This window comes from Neophocaena asiaeorientalis, unplaced genomic scaffold, assembly GCF_003031525.2.
Source record: "Neophocaena asiaeorientalis asiaeorientalis breed wild unplaced genomic scaffold, Neophocaena_asiaeorientalis_V1.1 scaffold469, whole genome shotgun sequence".
NCBI lineage: Eukaryota > Metazoa > Chordata > Mammalia > Artiodactyla > Phocoenidae > Neophocaena > Neophocaena asiaeorientalis.
In genome coordinates, this window is record NW_020172691.1 from 1,093,611 (window position 1) to 1,111,263 (window position 17,653).

At 60.3% G+C, this 17,653-nt stretch overlaps 2 protein-coding genes across 6 annotated transcripts in view; one reads left to right on the forward strand and one right to left on the reverse strand.

Annotated features, from left to right (window-relative positions):
• The first annotated feature begins 123 nt into the window (after positions 1 to 123).
• On the forward strand, positions 124 to 3,631 carry IZUMO4 (IZUMO family member 4). 2 transcript variants are annotated; one of them, XM_024740071.1, is made up of 9 exons: positions 124 to 337; positions 420 to 500; positions 617 to 688; positions 1,162 to 1,188; positions 1,270 to 1,372; positions 1,521 to 1,568; positions 1,650 to 1,664; positions 2,003 to 2,020; positions 2,577 to 3,631. In XM_024740071.1, exons 1-9 carry the CDS (start codon positions 124 to 126, stop codon positions 2,665 to 2,667), a joined length of 669 nt encoding a protein of 222 aa, XP_024595839.1. In that variant the 3' UTR covers positions 2,668 to 3,631. The 2 variants fall into 2 exon arrangements, with proteins under 2 accessions (XP_024595839.1, XP_024595840.1); XM_024740072.1 differs by having other exon boundaries at positions 1,297 to 1,372.
• Positions 3,632 to 4,584: 953 nt separating this feature from the next.
• AP3D1 (adaptor related protein complex 3 subunit delta 1) overlaps positions 4,585 to 17,653 on the reverse strand; it is a 44,326-nt gene continuing 31,257 nt past the window's right edge. For 2 of the 4 annotated variants that reach the window (XM_024740059.1, XM_024740062.1), the window contains 18 exons: positions 17,076 to 17,307; positions 16,161 to 16,306; positions 15,579 to 15,720; positions 14,926 to 14,997; positions 14,215 to 14,290; positions 13,683 to 13,882; positions 13,265 to 13,338; positions 12,936 to 13,113; positions 12,552 to 12,608; positions 11,933 to 12,031; positions 11,607 to 11,753; positions 11,339 to 11,386; positions 10,843 to 11,032; positions 10,549 to 10,637; positions 10,382 to 10,467; positions 9,742 to 9,863; positions 9,554 to 9,633; positions 4,585 to 5,733 (listed from right to left, as the gene is read on the reverse strand). In XM_024740059.1, coding sequence (XP_024595827.1) covers positions 5,638 to 5,733; positions 9,554 to 9,633; positions 9,742 to 9,863; positions 10,382 to 10,467; positions 10,549 to 10,637; positions 10,843 to 11,032; positions 11,339 to 11,386; positions 11,607 to 11,753; positions 11,933 to 12,031; positions 12,552 to 12,608; positions 12,936 to 13,113; positions 13,265 to 13,338; positions 13,683 to 13,882; positions 14,215 to 14,290; positions 14,926 to 14,997; positions 15,579 to 15,720; positions 16,161 to 16,306; positions 17,076 to 17,307 — 2,134 coding nt within the window. In that variant the 3' untranslated portion in view covers positions 4,585 to 5,637. The remainder of the gene's footprint in view (positions 5,734 to 9,553; positions 9,634 to 9,741; positions 9,864 to 10,381; positions 10,468 to 10,548; positions 10,638 to 10,842; positions 11,033 to 11,338; positions 11,387 to 11,606; positions 11,754 to 11,932; positions 12,032 to 12,551; positions 12,609 to 12,935; positions 13,114 to 13,264; positions 13,339 to 13,682; positions 13,883 to 14,214; positions 14,291 to 14,925; positions 14,998 to 15,578; positions 15,721 to 16,160; positions 16,307 to 17,075; positions 17,308 to 17,653) is intronic. The other 2 variants (XM_024740060.1, XM_024740061.1) reach the window with 2 other exon arrangements.

Genomic DNA, 17,653 nt, shown 5'->3' on the forward strand with positions numbered 1-17,653 from the left:
AGAGGGCGTCGTTGGTTGGTGCCCGGATAGGGGCGTGGCAGGAGACACCGTTGGTTGGTGCGCGGCGGAGGGGCGTGGCGCGGGAGGCGCCGTCGGTTGGCCGGCGGCGGGCGGGGGCTGGCTATGGCGCTGCTGCTGTGCCTGGCCCTGACAGCGGCGCTGGCCCGCGGCTGCTTGCACTGCCACGGCAACTTCTCGGAGAAGTTCTCCTTCTACCGCCATCACGTGAACCTCAAGTCCTGGTGGGTGGGCGACATCCCCGTGTCGGGCTCGCTGCTCACTGACTGGAGCCAGGACACAATGAAGGAGCTGCACCTGGCCATCCCCGCGGAGATCAGTGAGTGCGGGGCCCCGCCCGGGAGCACCCCCGATCCAGTCAGGCCCCGGCCCGCTCACACGCCTCCTCCTGCCGTCCCCAGCCTGGGAGAAGCTGAACCAAGTGGCGAACGTCGTGTACCAGAAGATGGATCAACTGTACCAGGGGAAGCTGTATTTCCCTGGTAAGGGGGCGACCGCCGCGCATGGGGAACTGAGGCAGAGCCCACCCGCCCCATGACACCTCAGGTCCGCCCGCCAACTGTGCGTGACCCCCCACCCCTTGCCTTCCCGCCATCAGGGTATTTTCCCAACGAGCTGCGAGCTATCTTCCGGGAGCAGGTGCACCTCATCCAGAAAGCCATCATCGAAAGTGAGCAAACGAGGGCTGTCGGGGAGGGAGGGTGCTGCTGCCCAGGGCCTGAGGACCCAGGGCCACGCGAGTATTTCAGTCTCCTTCCAGGCCTGGGGTCCCGGCCAGGTCGTGGTGAGACTGGAGTAATATGAATAGGGCGTCTGGCCTGGTGCAGCCAGGTGTCAGAACTCAGGTCAGAAACGGGGGAGAAGGGCCACACCCTGAGGGGGGCCCTTTTCATCCAGTGGGCACCAACAGGAGGCCTTGAAGGATAAATCCCACCCATCCCTGCTACCTCCCCCCAACGGGTCCCTGGAGGCCTCAAGAGTCTTGCGGCTGCCCTCCCCCGTGCTTTGCCCCATCCCAGGCTGGGGCTCACCTAAGTGGCCAACGGACAGGCCCTGAGCCTTGGGCAGCCTGGGAGGGGGAGAAAGCGGAGGACAGGATAGGCCTGCTAAGAAGGCGCCGGCTGTGCTCTCGTCCCCCCACAGGCCGCATCGACTGTCAGCGTCACTGCGGTGAGTGAGCCTCTGTCTGGGTTATGGGGTGTGGCGGCAGTGGTAGCAGCTCGGGGCCCCAGAGGCTGAGGGTGAGGGTAGGGTGCGGCCGCCTCTGGTGTGTTACAGGCATCTTCCAGTACGAGGCCATCTCCTGCACCAACTGCACGAACTCACACGTCGTCTGCTTTGGCTACAGCTGCGAGTAGGGCTCAGACGCGGGCGGCCCCCTGCCCCTGGGGTCCGAGGCTCTCCCTGGAGGGTCCCTTCATCACCCGGGCAGGGAATGGAAGCCCCCCACCTGGCCCGTGAATGTGGGCCGCGCCCCCCCTCCACACCCCACGTCCCCGCAGGTCGTCGGCAGAGTGGGAGGCAGCAGTGCAGGGCCTCCTCCAGCACATGTGAGTCAGGGCAGCTTGGCTCGGGGAGGAGACCCCGATCAAGGCCGCTTGGCCCTGACTAAAGTCCTGCTGTCGTTGTAGAAATAACTGGAGCAAGTAAGTAGTTCCCGCTCCCCAAAGGCAGTGTGCGTGTGCGTCCTCGTGGGTGAGTATGCGCCGGGGCAGCCACAGAAGGCAGCACCTGCCCCCGGTGTGGCGGGCCCAGCCTCTACCTCCCAGGGTCTCTGAGCTCGGCTGGCACGAGGGGGCACATCCCGGTTAAGGGGTCCCCAGAGTCTGGTCCTACCCCTGCCCCAGGCTGGTGGCAGGCTGTGGTCGGAGCTGGGGAGGGCGCCCCCTGGTGGAGGCGTGCCCCAGTGGAGGCACCTCAGGGCCACAGGCACAGCCTCAGCCCCAAAGCTCAGAGCTAACTGGGGCCCCGTTGTGTCTTTCAGACAGAACAACAACACAAGGTAAGCCCCCCCACCAGGCCCGTCCTCCTGGAGCGGGGGTGTGTGGCGTGGGGTTGTCCCGGTCAGTAGGGGAGGGCAGGGGTGTTGGATGGGGTGGGCGCAGCCGGGCAGGGCTCCCTCTCTGCACCTGGGACATGTGGACATCACCTCTGCAACCCCGCCCATGCCATCACTCCATGAATAAACATGAGCTCCTCCTGCCCCTCGCCTGGACACACAGAACCACTCGAGCCTTTTGAGTGACCCAGTGGGGAGAGGCTGCAGGGACATGGGTGACTCCAGGGGCAGGAGTTTTGCCTAAGCCAGAGATCAGAACCCTATGCCACCCCCCCATTGCTGCCTTTGCAACCCTAGTCGTGGGAGTGTAGGGCGTGACCCCACTGCTGTCCTAGGGATGTGAGAACAGGCAAGGCCTCCGAGTTCAGCTTGAGGGTCTGTCTGCAGCCCTGTCACATGCCCAGCTGGGACGAGGGGCCCAGGCCTCCAGCAAAACCCCACCAGGAAGAGCAAGGTGTGGGAGGGGAAGAAGGACTGGGGCACCCACGTCTCCTTGCAGCTTGATATCACCAAGCTTCAGGTGTCTGGAGCCCCCGCACCTGGCCAACCTAACTCTGGAAAACGCCTCCGAGTGCCTGATGCAGCACTGAGGGCGGCCAGGCCAGCCAGACCCGCCCCCGCCACGGTGCGGGGCCTCCGCTGGACCGCCTCAGCCTGGCGCTGTGGAGCAGGCCTGCTGCTGCCTGGGTGCTCCACCCGCCTCGGAGCCCGGGCTGGGCCGGGCTGGGGCTGGGAGGACGGGAAGGGAGGTAGATGGGTTTGTATATAGCGGCAGGATCACAGCTGTTTGAGGGAATGATTAAATATCCCTGACATTTCTCATCCCGAAGTAGTCCTTGTTGGGGCTCCGGGCTGGGGCCCCAGGCGAGGTGCGACCTTGGCCTACAGGGCAGGGCAGCGGGGCTTCCCAGGCGCGCACGGCAATCAGCCTTCAGGGCAACTGGTTCTTTTGATGACACGAAAGGAGGCTGTTTGGTGAAAGCCAGGGCCAGCATCGGTGTATCTTGGGGCTCCTACCACATCGGCTGCATTTCAGCCGAGGCATGGGAACTGCTGTGCCCACCACTTGGCTTCTTAGTTTCGAGAAAACACCCAACATGGGTCATGAGGGGACAGACCCAAACTGTGACCCAGGGCTCAACATCCATCCAGCAGACGGGAGGTGCCTCTGTGCCTGCGGATGCCGTGGTAAGCCCAGCTCCTGGGCTGGCCCTTCCCAGCCTGATCAGCCGCCGATCCCTTCCCCCAGCTAAGGGGTCCCCTGCCTGGTGTGGCGCCTTCCTTCCAAGGGTTCACTGACAGAACACTGGCCTCTGCCTGCCCAGGAATGTTGAGATCAGGGGAATGGTGAGCGGGAAACTCCAAAGGGATGCTCCAACGCCCCGGGACCTGTGCGGGGTCCACGAGCTGGAGCAGGGCGGGCCAGGCCAATGACCACCCGGGGGCCACCTGAGGCCTCTCTCCCCACCCGCTGCCGGAGGGGGCTTCCGTGCGGGGCTCCGCACCTGCCCACGTTTTGGATTCAGGATGGAGTTGATTTGGGCTCTGCTGACACAGTCCTCTGTACACATGGCATCAGTGAAGCCATATGAAACCTTGAGAATTAAAACAGCAGCAGGGGATTTCCCTGGTGGCGCAGCGGTTAAGAATCCGCCTGCCAATGCAGGGGACACGGGTTCGAGCCCTGGTCCGGGAAGATCCCACATGCCACGGAGCAACTAAGCCTGTGTGCCACAACTACTGAGCCTGCGCTCTAGAGCCCGCAAACCACAACTACTGAGCCTGCGTGCCACAACTACTGAAGCCCACGCGCCTAGAGCCTGTGCTCCACAACGAGAAGCCGCTGCAACGAGAAGCCTGCGCACCGCAACTAGAGAAAACCTGCACCCAGCAAGAAAGACCCAACACAGCCAAAAATAAAATATAAAATTAAAAAAAAGAAAAAACAAAACGAAACAAAAAAACCGCAAAACAGCAACAGGGCCTTCCTTCCAGCATCTGTTCCTGCTGATTCCTGGGGCCCTGGGGTCTGTGCACGTGTGTCTGGACTCCTAACCCTGCCCTTTTCTCACTAGGCACTTCGAAGATTAGAAATGAGGGTGTGTGTGTGCGTGCATGTACAAGCGTTTACCTAACTTAAACTTTATGTTAGTAATGTTTCTGCTCACCCCACACACCACTTACGAATGGGGTTCCCTAGTAAAGGGAGGGAGATCGGTGGACGCCTCAGAATCCCATGGGGGGGGTGGTGTCAGGTGGCTCCTCGTTACCACCACAGCCCAGGGTCCTGGATGACGTGAGGACCACGTCCCCTCCCGAGGGGCCGAGGGGTGCATGGCAGGAGGGCAAGGGCTCCCCCCGCACACTGCAACCTCCATGAGGGTGCCCTGCAGCCCCCCATCGGACCACGAGCATTTCAGGGGCTGTGTGCTGACCCGCACAATGGGTCAGAATCCCCTGGCTGGGGGGCATACACTGTCATGGGCCAGAGACCCGACAGGTGAACGTCTGTTTTGCAAGTTTATTGGATCATCTTGACACAGAATCATTACAGCAGCGTGATATGTCTCTCCTTTATACGGGAATGTCGATAGCAAATAAATTCTTATATAACACATCATACATTTCGAGATTCTAGAATCACTGCACAGGATTCTGTAATAGGTTACTCTACATGCTAAAGTGACAGTTTTCATCAAAAGGAAAAGTTAAAACGTCATCGAGGACTGTCATTTCTGAGGAAAGTTCCGTCTCACGGGGGTGGGCTGGGGTCCCCCCTCCCTGCCCCTGAGGTGCATTTCAGGGGCCCAGCCGCCCCTGGATACACGTGCTTTGCCATCAGGGCTGCGGAGCCCAGGACTAGGCCCTTCCGCACGTGCAGGCACAGACCTGCAGAGAGTCCAGTGATGAGCAGAGGGGCCAGAGTCGCAGCTCTCCACCACTCACCCCAACACCCGACTGGGCACGGAACCCAGTGAGGTCCGGGATCCCCGCTGGGCACCCCCCGCTCGGCGGACACACGAACACGGTGGTGGGATGAACAGGATGTGATGGACGAGAGCCCGCACGACCCTCTCCCACCATGTGTCCTGCGGGGAGGACGTGACCCTTGGCGTCAGGGATGAACAGGAATGTCGCCTGAGTAGCTAGCCTGTTCTTCACCCCCCAGCTGCCTGTGGGCAGGGCATCTGGGGACTCATGGGACTTGGATGGCTTGACAGAAGCGGGACGCGCCACCCCGTCTGGTCCCCACCAGGAACCGGCCTGGATGGCGGTCACCCTCACCCTCGGGCAGCTCCTGTGGCCATGTGCACAGTCCGCTCCGGCTACAGAAGTTCCTGCTGGCCTGGGGAGTGGAAGGGGGCTTCTCGCCAGAGAGAGCAGTGAGGGCAAAGTAAAAAAGATGACAGGATAAATCAACGCAACATAAACCTCAGTGTCTACACAGTGGATGACGGTGGACTGGGTTATCTCCCGGCTGCACCCAGTCCTTGCGACAGAGGAGAAACCCGGCACTTGGCCGCCCTCCCCGCGAGCCCTCCCCATGGCGGGCGGCGCGCTCAGCATTTGGCCAGCGTTTCCTTCATCTCCTCCAGCACGTTGCTCAGCAGCGTGGAATCGCTGCACTTCCCGTCCACCGACACCGACTTCTCACCCTGCAACGGGGAAATAACGGCCAGCGCCTTGAGACACCACCCTGCGACTCCCAAGTACCTCCAACTTTTACAAATGCTCTCCTATGCCCGGGTGCTTTCACAATCAAAAGGAGGGGCTCCAGGCAAGAAGGAGCAGGTGCACCACGCCCTGCTGTCTCCCAGGGGCCCAGGATGGACTCTCTGGCAGAGCGCAGCAGAGGCAGCAATGCCAGCCCTGCAGAGGACACACAGCCCCACCCAGCCCAGCCCCACGGGCACGCAGGAGGCAGCTGTGCAGAGAGGAAGGCTGTGAAAACCGGATGGCGTGGGACCAGACGTCCTGCAGCTGGAACCTGTGTGTCAACGCTCTCCACAGGGTGTAAGGAAGGCCCAGGGTCTCCTCCTATTTGAAGTGTCCAGGATACAGTCCAAAATCACTTGGCACCGCAAGACCAGGGAAATCTCAGCTCACGTGGAAAAGACAATCACCAAACGCCCACCGAGAAGAGGTGGATGTTGGAATCACCTAACAGGCTTTGAAGTAACTACTACGAGAACCTCCCATCACCAACCACGTACACTCCCTAAGCACACAAGAAAACACAACATCTCAGCAAAGGAATGGAAGAGTCAAGATCAACCCAGTGGAACTTCTAGACCTGAATACAAACAGCCAAGATGAAAAGCTCACTGGATGGGCTCAATAGCAGAATGGAGATGACAGAAGAGTCAATGAGCCAGACAAGAGATTAATGGAAATAATCCAAGCTGAACAGAGAGCGGAAAGGAGTCGGAGGTGGAGTGGGGTGGGCAGAGTAACAAAAGGTCTGAGATTCACATCACAGGGGTCCCAGAAGGAGGGGACAAAGAATGCAGTGCTGAAGAGGTATTTAAATCATAGCTGAAAACTTCCAAGTTGTGCAAAAGACATAAACGCACAGATTCAGCAAGTTCGGCAGACTCCACACAGTTAACATAAACCCAAGGAAGTCAATGCCCAGACACATCACAAACTGCTGAAAACTGAAGACAAAGAAAAACCTAAAATAGCCAGAGGAAAACGATGCATTCCCCAGTAAAAGTAAAATGTTCCTTGTCAGAAACCAGACACCAAAAGGAAATGGCCTAGGGCCTTCCCTGGTGGTCCAGTGGCTAAGACTCTGTGCTCCCGGTGCAGGGGGCCCGGGTTCGATCCCTGGTCAGGGAACTAGATCCCGCATGCCGCAACCAAAGATCCCTCATGCTGCAACTAAAAAGATCCTGCATGCTGCAACTAAGACCTGGCGCAGTCAAATAAGTAAATATTTCCTTTTTTTTCTTTTAAAAAAGGGGGAAATGGCCTATTTTTGAGGTACTGAGTGAAAAGACCAACAAAGCCAGAATTTCATACCCAGCAAAAACAGCCTTGAGGAATACTGAAATAAAGAATAATCAGATGAAGGAAAACTAAGAGAATACACATCCAATAGACCTGATCTAAAAAGTTGTTCTTCAGACAGAGGGAAATGAGCCAGAAGGGTGGAACGTGAGGAATGAAAGCGACAGAAATGACAGACACGTGGGCGAGCACAAGAGGCTATCGCACCCCCTCCCACCCCCACCTACACCCCGAGTTCTCTGAAATCTGTAAAGCTGTAATGTGGCGTAAGGCGTCTGCAACGTCTGCAAAGGCAAAACCTAAGACAACTGCCCATGAAAAGGGAGGGTGAAGGGACCGACAGGGTGTGAGCTTTTTACATTCCGCCTGAGTTCCAAGTAGACTGTGCACACCAAGCGTGTAATGTAATCCCTCGAGCCCCCCAAGCAGATACATGGAGACCGTCAACAACACAGCCAACATATAAACACGGGATACTGTAATGCTCACATACGCCACAGAAAGTGGGAATAGGAAGAAGAGGAACGAAAAACACAGGGAAAAAACAAAATGTGGGACAAACCCAAATGAATCAGTAATACTTTAAGCACAAATGGTCTAAACACGACAAGTGAAAGATAGAGATTGACAGGATGAATAAGGACACGTGACCCAAACTCTACAGCATGCACAAGGAATTCTTATCCAAACAGGATAAAGGCAGGTTCATAGCAAAAGACATACCACGTAAGCACCCATCAAATGAGAGCAGGAGTGCCTGTACTGATACCAGACAAGGTAGCCTTCAGAGAAAAGAACACAGCCCAGGACAGAGAGGAGCACACCCACTGATGAGAGGGTCCCTTGCCAAGATTCCACAATTCTAATGGTCCACACAGCCAACAACAGGGCTCCCACACATGGAGTAAAGCCTGAAGAACTGGGGGAGCAGACCAACTGACCACCACTGGCCTCATACTCCTTGCTCACTCATCAAGGCCCAGAAGAAAATCTGCAATCTGCAAGGATCCAGAAGAAAAGGAAAACGCCATCAACCAGCAGGATCTAGGTGACAGGTATAACATGCTTCCAGGCACCTATGGAATATCCACCCAGAATGACCACATCCTGGGCCAGAGCACAAGCCTCAGCACATTTCAAAGGCCTGAAAAGTCAAACTAGAAATCAGTAACCAAAAAGCAACAGGAAACTTTCTAAATGCTTGGAAATTAACATACTTCTAAGTAATCCAAGGGTCAGAGAGGAAGGAGTGATAGAAAGTATTTTCAACTGTATAGAAATTAAAATGAATCATAAAAATGTGTGCAGTTCATCCAAAACAGTGATTAGAGGAAAATTTATAACACTAAAAACTTTATTAGAAGAGACAGGTCTCGGACTTCCCTGGGGGTGCAGTTCCCAATGCAGGGGGCCCGGGTTCGATCCCCGGTTGGGGAACTAGATCCCGCATGCCGCAACTAAAGATTTACATGCCGCAACTAAAGATTTACATGCCACAACTAAGAGTCCACATGCCACAACAAAGAAGTCCACGTGTGGCAACTAAAGACCTGGCTCGAGTCAAAAATAAGTAAGTAAATAAACGAACAAACAAACAAATATTAAAAAAAAAAAGAAGAGACAGGTCTTGGTCTAAGTTTTCACCTTAAGAAACCACAAATGAGCAAAATAAACCCAAGGCAGGCAGAAGTAAGGAGGTATGCAGCAGAACTCAATACAATTTATTGTTTAAAGAAACATTAACTTTTTTTTTTTTTGGCCGAACCACGCCAGGGATCAAACCTGGGCCCCCAGCAGTGGAAGCACGGAGTCCTAACCACTGCACTGCCAGGGAAGTCCCTAACTTTTTAAAAAGAATGGTTATCAAATTGATCTTTCAAAAGATCAACAAAATGGATAAGTAAGACTTCTGGCCAGGACAGAGAGGGAAGAGGGCCAGGATAACCAAGAAACCAAGAAAAATGAGAGAAGACACCAATTACCAACATCAGGAATGAAAAATAATCACCACTGAGCCCTCAGACACTAAAAGGACATGAAGAGAACCGGATGACTTGACACACCATCAGCTCCGAAACTTGGATGAAACAGACCTATTCTTTGAAAACTACGAACTACCAAAAATCACCCAATAAGAAACAGAGAAAGCAAGAAGTCTTACAACTATCAAAGAAAGAAACTGAACTCGTAGATAAAAACTTTTCAAAAAAGAACCCCCCCCCCAAAAAAAGAAACCCCCAGACCCAAACGATTTCCTTGACGAATTCTACATAATGTGCAAGAAGGAATACTGACTACACGCAATCTCTTCCGGGAAATGCGAGAGGAGGGAATGCACTAGTGCCCTGATGCCAAGGCCAGATGGAGAAAAGGAAAGGCCGACACTCCTCACAAACACAGGCTCAAGGAGGCACAGCGGCGAGGGGTGGACAGGCCTGGCTGGGGCCCTCCCATGGGGCTCACCTTCTTCACCAGGAGGCAGACGTGGTGGCCCTGGATGGAACGGCTGTACATGGAGGCGCAGGAGTCCACCCGCTCCACAACTGCAACAGAGGGCCTGGGGGTGAGGCCGGGGGCCAGCCCCTGGAGGCAGGGGACAGTCACAGGTACGGGAAGAGGGCCGAGCCATCTGTTGGCACGTCCACTCTTACCGGAAAAATGGTGGTGAAAACAGATCTTTGCCAGAAGGTTCTGGAAGGACATACTAATGCCATCAACCTTGACTGAGCTCATGCTCAGGTCCCCGGACTCCAACAACTTGGCAAACGCGTCACTGTGGGAAGGACACAGAATGGGAGGGGGGACAACAGGGGGCTCCCCTGCAGCAGGGCAGGCAGAGACCCCAGCCCAGGGGGTGGGGCGCGTCCTTTATGGGTAGGAAGTCAAGAGCTGAACTGTGTCCCTAGGACACGACTGCACTTGGAGACAGGGCCCTAATCTAACGTGACCAGGGTCCCTGTGGGAACAGAAAATGATACAGATGTGCAGGGATGGACGAGCATGTGAGGACACGGGGAGACGGCCACAGAGAGGGGCCTCAGGAGGGCTAGCCCTGCCTGCACTGTGGGCTCGGACGTCCAGCGTTAGGGCCGCCAAGCCTGTGCTGAGTCAGGCACCCGAGCTGGCTGGCCCGGCAGATGTGCTGGGCGTTCTGCACCAACCACAAGCCGGTCACCCAACACTCCGTGCACATCCTCGTCTTGGGTCAGAGGACGCTGCCAACGTGACCGCATGGAGAGCTTCCCATGGCACAGAAGTGGGGAGCCAGGGGTGGGCGGGAGGGTGGCGCACCTGTAGCATGGCGTGGTGACCAAGTACGAGGTGCAGGTGAAGTGCAGCTTGAAGTCCAGCTTCTCATGGGTGGAACCTTCGTCATTCTGCAGGAGCAGGGGCGCAGGGTGGGCGGGGGCGGGGCACGCAGCTGACCCTCAGGGTGCACCCCCTCCCCCACCAGGTACCTTGGCGATGAAAGACAGGGTCCCTTTGAGCTTCTGCGCCGTGACAATGCTCTGAATGGTGAACACAAACTGGGCTTCATTGGAGATGCCTGGAGAGGGTGAGAAACGGACCTGAGAAGCAGCACGGGGCACGGCCTGGGGTGGCAGATGGGGGTGCAGCCACCTGGGCAGGTGGCAGGGACGCAGGCCTGGCCTGGGTTTGTCCTCAGTGCTGCCTGCCTTGGTCGGGGAAGCCAGGCTCAGCCCTGAGGGGCACCAGATGACAGGATCCGGAGGCTCCTGGGCACCACTCACCAGGGGGCAGCTGGAAAGGCACGGGGACACCGTCGTGGACCGAGGAGCCCTCTGGCCGGGCCAGTCGGGCGTTGAGTGAGTCCAGCACGTTGAGCTCCATGTTCTTGAGGAAGCTGCTGCTCTGGTTCTCCAGGACCATGGACACCGTGACCTGGCTGTCCTTCTGCAGGCTGCCCTGCACGTCGTACGTCTGCAGAGCAAGGCCCGGGGTCGGCGGGGCAGGGGAGCCCACCAGGGACCCCCGTGGGCCTAGATGAGGGCCTGGGAGAGTGTGGGCACCACCCGCTCTCCCAGCACATGAACGTGCAAAGAAGGGAACGTCCTGAGCTCTCGCACAAGCACCCGAGTTCCAGCTCTGTCCGCGACTGTCAGCTGTTCCCGACCCACAGTGAGCAGGCCTCGCCGGCCGCCTGGCTCCGCTGCACGCCCTGCACATCCAGAAACAAGAGCCCTGAGCCCGCCCAGCCCCACCACCCGTAACCCCCACGTGGCTCACCATTTTGATGTAAGAATTTTCAGCCAGGAGAGAGTAGCTAGACATTGGCTGGAACAAAAGAGAAACGTTTCAGCTTTAGGCGGTGAGGACCTGGGGCTGACGTAGGGAGCTGCCAGGTGCCGCCGGCAGGAAACACTAGGGACCCCCGAGGGTCCCGGACAACATGAGTCTACACCCCGGGGCTCCTGACACTGGCAGGGCCGGGAGGACCGCAGGGAGGGTGCAACGCCCACAGCCCACTCCCAACGTGCTCGGGAAGCACCCTCACCGGGAGGGGCTCCTCACAGAGCGCGCCGTTCTGCACGGGCTCGGCGTCCCCTTCCCTCGGAGGCGCCCTCTTCTTGGGTCTCTTCTTGTCTTTGGAGCGCTCCCCCTTGTCCTTCTTGTGTTTCTTCTTCTTCTGCTCGGAAGGCTTCTGAGACAGAACAGGGCTCAGGTCAAGCCCATGCTCCTGTGCGAGTCACAGCCCACGGAGCCGTGTGGAAGCAGAATCCCGTAAGCACAGCGACAGGAGGCCGCAGCGGCCCGCTCGGTGGGACCTGGTGGCGGGCTAGCACCTCCCCCAGCCCGGCTCCTGCACAGCGCGCCCCACACCTTCTCAAGGTCCTGCTCCACGTCCTCGCCGGCATCCTGCTCCTCTCCCCTGGGCTCCTCCTTAGGGGCAGTGACCGCGGCGTTCACACCGGGCTCCTCCTGCAGGGAGCCGGGTAGCAGCTGGCGCCCAGGATGGGGTGGCCTGCGCCCTCAGCCCTGACCTGCCCTGGTCCGGGACACCCCGCAGTGACGAACCTCCCTCCACACGCCAGGCATATCGTCAGCACGCAGACAGACGTGTGGCCCCCAGTAAGCGCCGGTGGCCAGCAGAGGGGAAAGGAGGCCCGGCCTGTGGCCGGCTGGCACTGACTGGGGTCACGGCTGGAGACCCCAGAGCCACCAGGCCCCAGCCACTAACACAAAGCGGTCGCTCAGGAGCGCTGCCTGGCTCTGGGGGCCCGGGCCCTGCGCCGAGGGCCAGCCACGCAGCCACTGCCTGGGCGAGACCTTGGGCACAGAACCGAGCTGGCCCAGACCGGGCTTCTGCCTGAGGGTCCCCCAGCTCCTCCACCGCCGGGGCAGGGCACCGAGGTGGCACCCTGACGTCTCCAAGGCCGAAAAGCACAGATGTCCACCAAGGGGAACTCGGGGCCAGCACGGGTCACTAGCAGGCTCTTACCGGGGCTGGGGTGGCAGCAGGCGGCGTGGTGGACAGCCAGAAGTCTAAGTCCACACCCTGAAACCACAGGAACACATGCCTTTGGCCAGAGCAGCAGCCCGGAGAAGGCACAGTGGCTCCGCCAGGCACAGGTCACTGCGGCCCCGCAGGACCCGAGTGTGCAGGGAGCTGGGGGCACGTCCAGGGCTACCACCACAGAAACTAGCGCCCGCCAGGACCACGTGGCCAGGCGGAATCACGCTGCTCTGCGGCAAGGCCCACGAGCCGTGCGTGATGGTTGTGTAGGAGCCCCCCTCCACACGTGTGACACACACGTAATGGAAGAGGGACGGCTGGCAACCCGGGCCCGCCCCGCCCAACGTGACACGCTGCCTGGCCTCTTACCTTCTCCGCCTCTTTCTTCTTCTTCTTCTCTCGCTCTTTCTCCTTCTGCTTCTTCTCCTTCCTCTTGGGCTTCTTGCTCTTCTTTTCCACGACAGTGACGTCCTGTCTCTCTGGGGACTTGGAAGTCTCAGCATCTCTGTGTTTCTGGACGGGCAGCTTCTCACTGTCGGCTAGGGGCCTGGGGGTGGTCACAGGAGGCGTGGCCCATGACAAGGCCGCTCCCCCTCTGTGCAATGAACAGAGAACAGAGGGAGGAACCAGGCCATGGGGAGCCCAGGCCGCGTCCAGCCCCACGGGGCAGCTGCCCAGGTCTCAGTCCCAGTACTCACTTGTCTAAGTCGATGTCCAGGGCCCTGTAGGGGTCGTTGGGGTCTTTGTCGTCCTCGTCGCTGGGCAGGGCGTTCTGAGGGGGGAGAGGAGCCCTGCGTCCATCCAGATCAACCCATCCGGCCCCTGACCCCGCCAAGCCTTTACGGGTCCACAGGGCCCCCATCTCCCTTCTCAGAAACGGGCCACCAGGTCCACACCCACGAGGGAGTCTGATCTGGGGCCTGGTGCTCAGTGCGGGCAGCAAACTCAACACAGGTAATGGGGTAGGAGTGCAGGGGCCGCCTGCTCACAGTACACAGGGCACAGCTGGCTGAGGCTGCCCCGTGCCATGGAGGCAGCAGTGATGGGCAGGCCCACGCCAGGGTGGAGCCCACCTCGGGGAAGGGCGCCCGCCCGACACACAAGCCCGCGGCCGACCTCGGGCATCTCCTCGGTGACGATGTCCACACGCTGGGCGGGGGTGATGTCCTCGTCGCTCTCTGTGTGCAGTGAGGTGTGGCGCCGGGCACCCCGCCTCTCCCGCTCCCTCTTCTTCCTCTTTCTCTTGTCCTTCTCCAGCCTCTGCCGGTGCCGCCGTTCTTCCTCCAGCTTCACGTACTGGTCTGACATGGGCATCCCTGCCGACAGGCGCACATGCGGCACTCAGCCCAGGGCTGTGGACACGTCCCACCCAGCCAGCACCCTGCTGCCACCTGGTTCACCCACAGCCCCGAGACCCATGCCTGGGGGAAGGGGATGCTGGGCAATGCCCTCTGGCTACCGAGACACAGACGGGGGCCCCCGGGCGGCGAGGGGTGTGGGGCTGAACCTGGGGGCCTTGGCGTGCACCCGTGCCTGCTGGGACGAGGATGCAGCACGGGGTGCAGGGCAGGGCTGGAGCGCAGGCCTGAGGCGGTGCCTGCACCTGGCCTGAGGTCCCCGTCACCCGTGCCACCGGGCACACACTTGCCTGGCACCTTCAAGGGCACCGAGAGGTCAATCTGCACCACGGGAATGTGGTCCACACCTGGCGCGTCCTGGTACCGCTGGAGAGGAGACACTGAGGCCCCGTTAATGGGCAGGGCGGTGGGCCCAGCGTGATGCACCGACGCCCCAGAGCAAGGGGTCACAAAGACGGGGGTGGGGTGCCAGTGGGGACGAGTACAGGATGGGGCGCAAGACCTCCATTTTTTGCACCTGAGTCTTTTTTCTTTCCAAGTCGGAAAAACAGTGCAGGCTTGGAACCATGGTGACATAGTGCTTCCCGCCCCCAGGACGGCTGGAATCAGCAAGCCCGACACACAGGTGCCAGCGGGGGACAGTCTGCAGCCCCTCAGAGGGGTGACCCAGAAATCCCAGGATCAGGGAAACCACACGGCACCCGCCCCGTGGTGCCACATGTCCCCAGGGGAGCCCAACACGGATGACGGGTCTGCAGTGTGGAGGGTACAGATGAAGGAGGTGGCTCCAGGCAGGACCCCAGGTCCCCTTGCACCCCCTCCCCTCCCACCAAGGCAAAGGAGCCTGACCTCGCCCATGCAGGACTCACTCCCCAGCTGTTGGTGTCAGGAGCCCCTCACGGTCCTGCCCGTGGACCTGCTGACAGCCCCGCACAGGCCGTGGACAGAGAGCGGATGGGCCCCGTGGGAGCGTGTCTCAAGGACGAGCAGGCCGGCCTCACCTTTTGGGGGGACGGGGAACTCTTGATGTAGAATGGGTTGTTGGCCTGCTCCTGCTTCCGGGCCTCGCGGCGCTGAGGGGACAGGATGCAGCACACACGTCAGCGGGTACGCGGAGCCCTCACCCTCGCATGCTCCCAGATGGGGGCCACCTCCACGCGCCAGACCCAGGGGTGGCCGGGACCCCTCGCCACTTTCACTGTTGGCCTTTGACCACCAGGAGACAGAGGCCGGCGGTGGGAAAGAGCAGGTGGGAGACAGGCAGGCGGCAGGAGGGACAACCCAGGAGCTGCACAGGCGGGGGTCGGAGAGACTGCGTGCTCTGGGGTAGGGCCTCAGGTGGGGGGCAGGCCGGGCGAGGAAGGCCGGCAGGGGAGCAGGGGACGCAGCACGCCTTGCTTCTCCATTCTGCACGACACCCTGAGGCCCCGCACCCATGAGCGCAGGCAGCAGGCAGGCGCAGCATGCCGGGCACCCCAGGGCCTCAGCATGCTCGGGCCCCACGGTCTCCCTAGGGAGCTCCTGGCTCAAGAGGCCACTCCTGGTCTCAAAGAGAACCCCCACCCAAAGTCAAAGGTGGGCTCAGCGCTGCCCACAGGACAGTGGACCCAAGCCCAGACCTGACCGTGAGCGGCCCCGGCCCGCCCCGCCTCACCCGGGCCAGTTCCTGCTCGTCCGCCTCGGGCGGCCGCTGCTTGGCGTGCCGTGGCTCCTCGTCGTGGAAGATGGCCTTGGGCTTCTCATCCTCAGACTCACTGTCCGAGAGCGGCTCATTGATCCAGGCGTCCAGGTCCAGGCTGCAGGACACAGTGAGATCACACGGTGGCTCCAGCCTGCATGCCTGGCCCTGGGCGCTGCCGTCCCCTTGGAGACAAGGACATGAAGGCTGGGCAGTGGCCCAAGGTCACAGTGGGCAAGGCAGACCAGGGACCCTGGAGCCTGGGCAGCCCGCCTCCCCCGTTCTCACGCTCCCCGCAAGGTTTGTGGGCGACAACTACCAGCCAACCTGCTTCCCAGGGGTGGGGACAGCAGGGCCCCAGGAGAACTAGTGAGTGCTGTGCCTACAGTCTGTGTGAGAAGGGTCTGTCCCGCCCACAGGCGACTGGGGCCTCAGGGGACCTTCCTCCCAGACCCCTCCACCTCGCCCGTCTGGACAGCAGGTCCGGGCTGTGGTTCTGCTCCCACGGGCCCTCATGCCACCCCGCGTCTGTGTCCTCTGACGGACCGCACAGCTCACCCTTCGGGGACCGGAACCTTCTTCTGTGCCTTGGGAGCCACCGGGTTCAGCTCCCCAGCAAAGAGGGCACTCACTTCTTCTGCCACTGGCACATCCCTGGCCTGAAGCTTCTGGACGTGTTTGACCAGCTGCAAGATGCAGGATGCCTGGGGGCGCCGTGGATGAGTCAGGAAGGAGTTATGGAGGCCTGGCCGTGAAGGCCACTCAGCCCCCGCAGGGCACTGCTCAAACCGTGCAGACGCCCAGCCAGACCCCTGCTGAGGACTTGCAGAACACACCACGAGGAACCGCTGACCGGGCCAGCCAGGAGGCCAGCCCAGCTGCTGTCTCCTTCACGAGGACACAAAAGGGCTCCCAGACGAGAGAAGGAGTTGGGGGTGGATTGAGCACCGCCCCACAAGGCAACCGCCCCAGCGAGCAGCGGCGCCAGCCACCAGGGCACCTTCACACGGCCCCCAAGAGTGCAGCTGACCCTCAGCCAACAGACAGGCGCACGTCACACACCCGCCCATGACCGCAGAGGCCGCCGGGGCCCGCTGAGCGCCGGTGCGGGGTCTCGGTAGCTGAGAGCCCCACGTCACCACAGAGCCAAGAGGCGGGCTCCTAGGCCACCGATGCCCAGATGCCATGCCAAACTCTCCTCCGACCAGCTCTCCTCCACCCTCCTGGCCAGCGCCCTCCAGGACCGCGGTCACCTCTGAGGCTTCCCTCTCGGGCTGACCACATACCCTCACACTGTCTCCCGTTCGCTCACAGTCTCCCACCCCCCGACCCAGGGCCTCCCCAGCATGGTGGCTCCAGATCTGCCCATCCCCCCAGGCCGAGCGCGGGGGAGCCAGGAAAAGAACACCTGCCCAAGCTGCTCTCCCAGAGCTGACCCGACCCCCTGAGGACGTGCTGACGTGCGGGGCTCACCCGCTCCTGGGCTTCCAGGTCCGCGCTCTGCACAAACTGGGGCAGCCGCTCCACTAGGAGCTGCGTGACCTCCTGGGCCGCCTGCGCGTCCGCGGCCTGCTCTTTCTGCTGCAGGATGGCTGCGTACAGCTTGACCACGTTCTGCACATACACAGCTTGGATGTGGCCCGGCAGGGTGGTGACTTTGGGCCGCAGCATAGCCTCCAGGGTCTGCTGGGGCTCCTGTAGGTGCCTGAGGACAGGGAGGGCTGGTGAGCAGCCGCCCCAGCGGGTCTGTGTGCCAGGGCTGGCGCCAGCCCTGCAAGCCTCCACCCGATGCCAGGTGCTGAGGGAGGGGATGTGAAGGGAGAAACCACAGCAATGGCATGACAGTCACAGCGCAGCCGCACAAAGCAGTCGAGAAAAAGGAGAGGAAAGCTATCAACGGCCTGGATTTGGCAACGGTCGACCTGTGGCTGCAGCAGTGAGGAGGGGAGGAAGGCTGGGCCAGCGGCTGGTGGACCTCTCACCGCTCCCCGTGACGGGAGACGTTTGCCGCGAGAGCGGCTGTTGCCCAATGAGGGCGGGAGAGAGGAGGT

Excerpts from the sequence above, each read along its gene's own strand:
- IZUMO4 (XM_024740071.1), top strand. The coding sequence starts at position 124 with ATGGCGCTGCTGCTGTGCCTGGCCCTGACAGCGGCGCTGGCCCGCGGC. Across the intron at positions 501-616 it reads GGGGAAGCTGTATTTCCCTG|GGTATTTTCCCAACGAGCTG; the intron begins GTAAGGGGGCGA and ends TCCCGCCATCAG. Across the intron at positions 1,373-1,520 it reads TGCTTTGGCTACAGCTGCGA|GTCGTCGGCAGAGTGGGAGG; the intron begins GTAGGGCTCAGA and ends ACGTCCCCGCAG.